The 8,637-nt window shown below is 50.4% G+C and overlaps 1 protein-coding gene across 1 annotated transcript in view; it reads left to right on the top strand.

Moving 5' to 3' along the window:
* Window positions 1-7,796, top strand: part of Krt82 (keratin 82) — a 13,510-nt gene extending 5,714 nt beyond the window's left edge. The window contains exons 4-9 of the mRNA XM_015493397.2: window positions 556-651; window positions 992-1,156; window positions 4,400-4,525; window positions 4,917-5,137; window positions 5,445-5,476; window positions 5,995-7,796. Of these exons, the coding sequence (XP_015348883.1) occupies window positions 556-651; window positions 992-1,156; window positions 4,400-4,525; window positions 4,917-5,137; window positions 5,445-5,476; window positions 5,995-6,230 (876 nt within the window). The 3' untranslated portion in view covers window positions 6,231-7,796. The remainder of the gene's footprint in view (window positions 1-555; window positions 652-991; window positions 1,157-4,399; window positions 4,526-4,916; window positions 5,138-5,444; window positions 5,477-5,994) is intronic.
* The last annotated feature ends 841 nt before the right edge of the window (window positions 7,797-8,637 follow it).

Here is an 8,637-nt window from a genome sequence, read left to right as displayed (position 1 = left end):
TCCCACCCTCCCTTGCCAACCCCCTTGACCCTGAAAAAGATGAAGGTCAGAGTCCACTCCCATCCCTCTTGCTAGGGGCAAGGGTTGGTTTGTCCCCCACTCCCAACTCAGTAGGCCAAAGCCAGGTAGGGTCATGTCTGCACCTGCCCAAGCAGTTGAAGATGTGGCTATGCCAAATCAAAAACAAAACAAAACTCTGACTCAAACGCCCAAAGATGAACTGATTGCCAGGATTCCTTAGACAGACAGTTGGGGATTTCTAGGCTGAGCTCTACAATCAGAGCTGAGAACATGGTAGGCTAACATGGTAGCTCCTCTAAACCCCGAAAATCCTCAGATCCTTCCCTATCAGGGTGTCGGGTCCAGGCATAGGGGTCCCAGGGCCGGGGACCCGCCCTTCCACCTTGGCTCCATCCTTCACTTCCACATGGACTCCTTGAGGAAAAGTGGGCCCCACACCTGCCACCTGCCATCAGCTAGTACCTGGCTGGTGGAGGACATGGTCCCCACACACCCCCAGCTCCAGGTCATGATTCTGTCACTGTTCTGCTGCAGGATGTGGACACAGCCTTCCTGGTGAAAGCTGACCTGGAGACCAACGTGGAGGCTCTAGAACAGGAGATCAGCTTCATGAAAGGCCTGTTTGAGGAGGTACCTGCAGCCATGCTGCCTTCTAGATGGCTGGTCAGGGGCCAGGGGGTTAAGAAGGCATCTACCCAGCAGGTGCCTGGAACAGATAGATCCCCCAGGGACAGCTGGAGCTCAGGGAGTGAGACTCTCAGAAATTGGAGTATCCAGATCCCAGGCTCTCAGGCTCCTCAGGGAAAGTTCTGGGACACTAAAGGACAGGGACCAGGAGGATATTGATGGCGGAAGTCCTGGAACAGCTACAGCAGAGACCTGTGCAAATCTCCCACAAGAGATCAGAGCAGGCTGTCCCCATCCGGCTGCTGATTCTCAGAGCTCACTCCTTCACCTTGGCCCTCCCCAGGAGATCCTCCTGCTGCAGTCTCAGATCTCCGAGACCTCAGTCATTGTGAAGATGGACAACAGCCGGGATCTGGACGTGGACGGCATCGTTGCCGAGATCAAGGCCCAGTATGACGACATTGCCAGCCGCAGCAAAGCTGAGGCAGAGGCCTGGTACCAGTGCCGGGTAAGCTGGGGTGCAGAGGCTGGGCTGGGGGTAGGGAGGGACAGGGAGCAAGGGAGAGGGGAGAAGAGAGAGGAAATAGGCAGGGCCAGGGGAGGACCCCCAGATGCTCTGGGCCCCAGGAAGTGAGTAAGGAGCACAGAGGACTGGGCCATGCCACAGCGCCAGGGAATCCCATAAATGCCAGCTCTATTGTTTCTGCCAAGCTTCACGCCAGTTCCCTACAGAGCATGTAGGAGGGACCCCCACAGATAGGCCAGGCCTGTCACCAGGGTGCCCGGCTTTATTTACCTTCAGACTCACCAGAAGCGCTCCTCTAAACAGCCTTCAATAAACCTAATTGGTGATGATGGCAAAGAGGACTCTGGGCTTGGAGACGTGGGAGGCTGGTGGCATGGGGTGGTTACTAATGGTACAGCAGAAACAGTGATTAAGGTGGGCCCAGACTTAGTAATTAGGGGATTGCTGGGAGGGCAGGGGAGCCCCTGAGGGCAATCTGAGTTAACAAACACTATCATCTCAGTGTCACTGCCCTGTCTGTGAAAGGCACCGCGCATGCGTCCGCTCACTGGTTCGTGCATTCAGGCAACTGTTCATTGAGGATCCATCGAGTGCTAGGAGCTGGAGATCCAGCAGCAAACAGAACAGACAGCAACCTGGCCCACATGTCACTTCCTTCTTAGAGGCAGAGGCAGGGGGCAGACAATGAAGGAAACAAGGAAGTCCAGAGGATGTATGTTAGACAGTGGTGTATATTAGGAAGGAAACAGGTCAGGTAGAGGGTAGGGAGTGTGTGGAGGGTGGCTTAGATGGGGGCCAGCGAAAGATGGCCCTATGGAGCAGGGCGACATCCAGGATACCAAGAGTGAGACCAGACCTGTTCTGGAGGAATTATATTTCTGGGGGACAGGGGGAGTGTATAACTAATCACCATGAGAGACAAAGAGTGTATGGTGATTGCCAAGGTCAAGCAGCAGATTCAGGGGCCTGGAGACAGAAGCAACACGTTGTACCTGAACAGGCAGAAGAATTGTCAGTAAGTAGAGATGTCAATAAGCAGAGGACTGGGGAAGCAGGCTGAGGAGCAGAAGGAAGGAGACGCAGAGGCAAGAAAGTGAGGTCCCGGTGTGCTGTGAGGAAGCTGGGTCCAGACAGACTTTTGGGGGCTGGGTTGCCAAATGTCTGCAGGGCTGTGCCAAATATTTTGGGGCTCTTTCTGAAGGTAATAGGTACCCCACCCAGCCAGGGCCTCAAGTACTGCTCTGCCTATTTTCTGAAGATCTGTGGTAATCAGAAATAACAAACCCTGGCCTGGAGCCAGCCCTGGTGACTCCGTCTGTGGCCCAACCATGGCCAGCTTCACCCTGCTGGCCCCTTCTCTGGTTGCTCCTGGACCATCCATCAGTCAAGTGGGCTCAGGGGACACAAGCTCAGTTTCCCATCATCCCGTCAGAACCATAAAGATGATTCTATTGGTTAAAGATCGTATTTAGTTAGCTATAAGAATCACAAAATTTTTTTAAAAATATTAAATTCAGTTTTTATTTTTTTTTCATGTGACAGAGTACAAAAATAGACTGCCCAGGATCATACCACCAGGGACTCAGGATCCTTTTTTTTTCTAATTTGTTATACATGATAGCAGAATGCATTACAATTCATATTACACATATAGAGCACAATTTTTCATATCTCTGGTTGTATACAAAGTATATTCACACCATTTGTGTCTTCATACATGTACTTAGGGTGATGATGTCCATCTCATTCCAACATTCCATTCTACGCCTTTTTTTTTTTTTTTGGACTGGGGATTGAGCCCAGAGGCACTTAAACACTTGAGCCACATTCCCCCAGTCCTATTATATATATNATTGAGCCCAGAGGCACTTAAACACTGAGCCACATCCCCAGTCCTATATATATATATATATTTGGTCTAGAGACAGGGTCTTGCTAAGTTGCTCAGGACCTCACTAAGTTGCTGAGGCTAGATTTGAATTTGAAATCCTCCTATCTCAGCCTCCCAAACCACTGGGATTACAGGCATGTGCCACTTGCCCAGTCAATTCTACCATCATTTTTTTTCTTAATACTTTTTTAGTTGTTGATGGACCTTTATTTTATTTATTTATATGTGGTGTTGAGAATTGAACCCAGTGCCTCATATATGCTAGGCAAGTGCACTACTGCTGAGCCACAGCCCCAGACCCTATTCTACCTTCTTTAACAATCATTTTCAGGCTCATGATTGCCTCATGTCCCAAGATAGCTACAAACATCACTAATGTTCAGCAAGAAGGAGAAAACTAGAAGGTGGAAAACATGGCAGCTGAGTCATTCCCCACTTAAAAAGCTTTCCTAGAATCCCTACCCAGCAATGACCATAGACCTCATTGATCAGAAGCTGGGAAATATTATCCTATCTGGGTTCAAAGGGTTCTGTTTTAAGGGAAAAGGAGTGGATATTTATTAGGCAGCTGCAGATTTCCCCACAGTAACCCAATAACAGAAGAGCCAACTTGATTGTGCTTAATATGAATTAAGTGGGAAATGACTCAGCTGCCATGTTTTCCGGACCTGTTTGTTGTTGTGGTGCTGAGATCAAACCCAGGACTTCATACATGTCAAACAAGCCCTCTACCACTGAGCTATAATCCCCTTGCTTTGTATTTTCTTATGAAAGATATTCCCATCCACTATCAGAAAATCTAAAGCCGGCTAACTTTTTAAATAATATACAAATGTAATCTGTATACAGTTACTCTTCAGAAATTGAATGCAAAGGGACAAGGTTTTCAAAAAGTGTTTAGCTGAGGTAAGACATAACTTTGCATTTTGGTTTTGATTGTTTTGAGTTATTGATCTGTTAGCATTCTAGGCTGAGCCCAGAAACCCCTCCCAAGATCCAGAGGGACATCTAAAAGGGAGAGAGTCCTCAGACGGCTAGGGCTCTGGGGCAGAGAGAAGGGGATCTGATAGGCAAGGTGAAGATCTTGGAGCTTGGAGGGGAAGTTAACAAGCCTGAAGTGTCAGAACTGAGGGGTGAGACAGAAATAAGGAGCGGCCCATGGAAGGACATAAACATTGGTCAGAAATAAAAAGGGAATTGAAAGCAGGACAAGTATCAGAAGCCAGAGAGCACCAAGCTAGGAAGTCACTGGAGAAAAGACTGGGGACAGTGAGGAAGAAGCTAGGAGATGCCACAGAGCAGAGCCTGGAGGTGTGACACCTGTGTCCCGGCAGTATGAGGAACTGAGGCAGACAGCTGGGAAGCACTGTGACAACCTCCGCAACCGCAAGAACGAGATCCTGGAAATGAACAAGCTGATCCAGAGGCTGCAGCAAGATATTGAGACTGTCAAAGCTCAGGTGAGGCAGGGGAGGCCTCTGCTGTGGGAGCCCAGCACAGGTGACTCTCCCGCAGGCTGTGGGGCAGGTCCAACGCTCCCGGGGAGCACCGCGGAGGAGGGAATAAACCTGACCGCCTCCACTGGTGAAGAAGTAGATCCTTTCTATAAGAGCTTAACCTCACTCCACCCCCAGCGCTAAGCCTATCTAGGAGGAAATCTCAGCTCTCCTGAGTGTATTCCAGAAAAAACAATTCCCTATACCCAGGAGAGCCAGATGTCACAATCCTAGGATAAAGCCCACAGCAAATTCAAACCTGGCAGGTGCCACCACATGTCTGCTTATCCTTCTGAGCATCCCACTCAGAGATTCAGGGGCCCCCAGTGATGCCATGCTATGCCCTCTCCCCCAGCGCTGCAAACTCGAGGGCGCCATAGCCGAGGCAGAGCAGCAGGGCGAGGCGGCCCTGAGCGATGCCAAGTGCAAGCTGTCGGGGCTGGAGGAGGCCCTGCAGAAGGCCAAGCAGGACATGGCCTGCCTGCTCAAGGAGTACCAGGAGGTGATGAACTCCAAGCTGGGCCTGGACATCGAGATCGCCACCTACAGGCGCCTGCTGGAGGGCGAGGAGCACAGGTGAGCTCTGCAAGGGAGGGCAGGGATCAGGGTGTTACCCAGCCCTCGGGGAAGTGTTGCCGTGACCCACCCACGGGTGGTGGAAAATCCAGAACAGCACACAGTCCTTGAGCCCTCCTGCTCGACATGGTGAGGGCAAGAGAAGGGGAGCTTCCACCTGGAGTGCCTCACTCTGTTTATTTCTTTGTTTTCTCTTTGTGGTACTGGGGATGGCAACCCGGGGGGCGTCACACATGCTAGGCAAGCACCTTCCCACTTCATTTTTTTCTGATGCAGTCACCCTGTCTTCTTCTCCTCCTCTCTCCAGGCTGTGTGAAGGCATCGGGCCTGTGAATATCTGTAAGTAGATGAACCTTGGCCCCAAAGTGCCAGGTCGCGGGAGTTGATAACACAACCTACAAGTTGGCACCACTCCATCCAGACCTCTGGGGCATCTCCCACCTCACAAAAAGCCCTGGGTTGATGGAGAAGGTCTCTGGCAGGACTATCCATATTTGGGGTATCACAACTAGGAGTAGATGCCCAGCATGGTCTCAGAGTCCCCAAGAAGCCACATAGACCAGAGGATGCTTTGCTAGAGGGCAAGGGTTTGAGGTAGACACAAAAGGGAGAGAGAAGACAAGGAGAAGCTGAGAGGGGGTGACATCGGGCCTGACCTCTCCAAGGCTCTGAGGAAAAGAGAGAAGCCCATGGGGATCTCCAAGCATTGGATGTTGCTAGGGTGGGGAGACATGGAAGTTGGTAGCTGGAGGTGAGTGGCAGCAGGTGGGAGGTGTGGGCCTGGCTGAGAAGTTTCAGGGCAGCTCCCTCAGAGCCACATGGGGTGGGATCCTGAGCATCCCTTCATGTTCCCACAGCTGTGAGCAGTTCCAAAGGCGCCATCCTGTACGAGCCCTGTGTGGTGGGTACACCCATGCTGCGGACCGAGTACTGCCCTGGAAGCACAGGTGTCCTCAGGAGCAGCGGGGGCTGCAGTGTGGTGGGCACTGGGGAACTCTACATCCCCTGCGAGGCCCAGGGGCTCCTGGGCTGTGGGAGTGGGCGGAGCTCCAACATGAAACTGGCAACTGGGGGCAGCTCCTGCGCGCACTAGTGTTAGCACTGCCCCCAACACTGGAGACCCAGGGACAGGGCCCTGGATGTTGTACCCCACTAGGGCCAAAGGCTGTTCCAAAATCCTACCCTTCCTGTATTGACTCCAGAGACCCCTGGGATTTCTGCTTGGGGTTGAGCTGACCTTCAAGTTCATCTTTATTTTCAAGTAGCTGGGTACAAAATCTGCATTGGGACCTGGGGTGAAGTAGGATGCAGAGAGAGAGGATGCATTTCTCTTGTCCCTCCCAAACTAGTGACAGTCAGCCCTGATATGGCCCAGAAATGGCAATAACCCCAACCACTTCAATTCCAGATAAACCAAATGGGCACATCACAGTTCTGCTTTGCAGAAAACCCCATGCAAGTTTCCCTTCAAAGCCAGCCTCCTCCTCCCCACTCCACCCAAGCCTCCCACCTCCCTTTCCACTGGCTCTCATGCACCTAAAAAAAAAGTAAACTTCTTTTAGCACCCTCCTGAAATATGCACTATTGTAAACATCAAAAGGAGACACCCCAAAATCCCATTCTGAATTCCAAAACCAAGTGCCAAGATTTCAGATCATTTGGGATCTGCCAATCTCCTGCCAGCACAAAAACTCAAAAAGCAGTCTTTGGGTAGTAGCTTTACTTACACAAATTTGTTTGATCTCAAACTACACAAATGAGTCTGTTGCCTGAGCCCACATTGGCAGCAGATGGTGGAATATTCCTGAAACAAAGGGTAAGAAGACTTGAAATAGTTACTGGGAAGATGGATGATCAAGAGCTGACATTATTTACTCAATGGGATTAAGCCCCACTCCCCACCCCATATTCTGTACATAGCCAACAGCTCCTGCTTCTTCCCTTTAGCCCTCTAGATTTGGGGCTTTGGGTCTACATGAACACATTTCTCCACAACAGTTCTGTGGAGCTGCCCCAGCCACTTGGAGGCTCTAGTTTGGAATCTGGGAGAGGGAGGAGAAGGTGCTGGGCTCACCCACCTCCCAGGAGCCCTGCCCACCTGGGATACAAGTTATCTGCCCGGAGCTTCTGGGCTCTGTGTTCCCAATAAACTAACTTTATTCACACTTTGAGAATCAGGATTGCTCATCCTGCTCTGTGTCAGGGGGCGGGGGGTAAGATAAGGCTGAAGGGAATCATGAGCCATCTTTGGGGACTGGAAGCTTGGGAATGGGAAGGAAAGTCATTCTACCAATGGGAAAACAACACATTCACAATTTGCAAGTGGCCTGTGGAATAAATATGGCTCCATATAATTCATACTCAAAACCTGCATGCCACACCCCACTAGTTTGCATATCACTTGCCATGTTAAAAAAGCAACCGTATTATACGATCCCAGTGCAGATTTTGCACCCAGTGAGACCTCCTCACTGCATGGGGCCTTGCATACAATCTATAGAAAACCCTGGAGCCCACTATCATGTTTAGATGTAGCAGCTCCCAAACCCTGTTTGGGCTCCATTCCCTATTCTGGACCATTCCCAGGGCCTACATAGCCGTGGCCTGGGCAAAGCAGTGAAGATGGGCAGCAGCCCAGCAAGGAAGGAAGCCCAGGACATTTCAACCTCCTCTTCCCATTTGGAAACCCTGAGACCTGGAGACAAGATTCAGTGGCAGTGGTTCTACCCTCTGCAAGGTTCCAGTGTTCTTCCCTGTTGCCTCAATGACCCCTGAAACAGCCCCTCCCCTAGGGCTCTCTCCCCCTCCTGAGAGCTGGGATGAAGCCCTCCCTTCACTGCCACAGAGCACCCATCCTGTGCCAAGCACTGCTTTGGAAGCCAGTGATACAGAGATGACAAATACACCCTCTTATCCCTGGAGGGACTCTCAGCCTCATCAAGGAGTCATAAATAATGATGCTAAAAAGTATGAGAACAACAAGAAGCAACAAATGATTGTGCTGGAAAGAGGGTCAGAGAAAAGCTCAAAGGGAAGATTGCAAGGACAGAATCTGACAGGAAGCCTGGAGGTGCATATTTGTGGCAACACATTCAATAGAACTCATTCATTCACTTTTTCAGTCACACAGTATATATTTATCAAGCATCGGCTTGGGTCAGACCATCCAGGACCTGGTAGCACCATGGTGAACAAGACAGCCCTGTACATACAGCAGGCCCAGCACTGAGGGCCCAGGATAGGGACTGTAAAATGGTACAATGATGTGTAGAACATTCTAGCAGTTCCTCAAACTCTTGAACATGGAGTTACCATATGACCCAGCAATTCCTTTCCTAGGTATATACCAAGAGAAATGAAAATACATGGCCAAACAAACTTGCGACATGATTCAAAGTAGCCGGAGGCGGAAACAACCAAATGCCCATCAACAGGTGAATGGAATGGATCAACAACATAGGATCCATATCCATACAATGGAATCCTATCTTGGGCATAAA

Source organism: Marmota marmota, unplaced genomic scaffold (genome assembly GCF_001458135.2).
Source record: "Marmota marmota marmota unplaced genomic scaffold, marMar, whole genome shotgun sequence".
Classification (NCBI taxonomy): Eukaryota; Metazoa; Chordata; class Mammalia; order Rodentia; family Sciuridae; genus Marmota; species Marmota marmota.
This window is presented reverse-complemented; position numbering and strand designations above follow the sequence as displayed.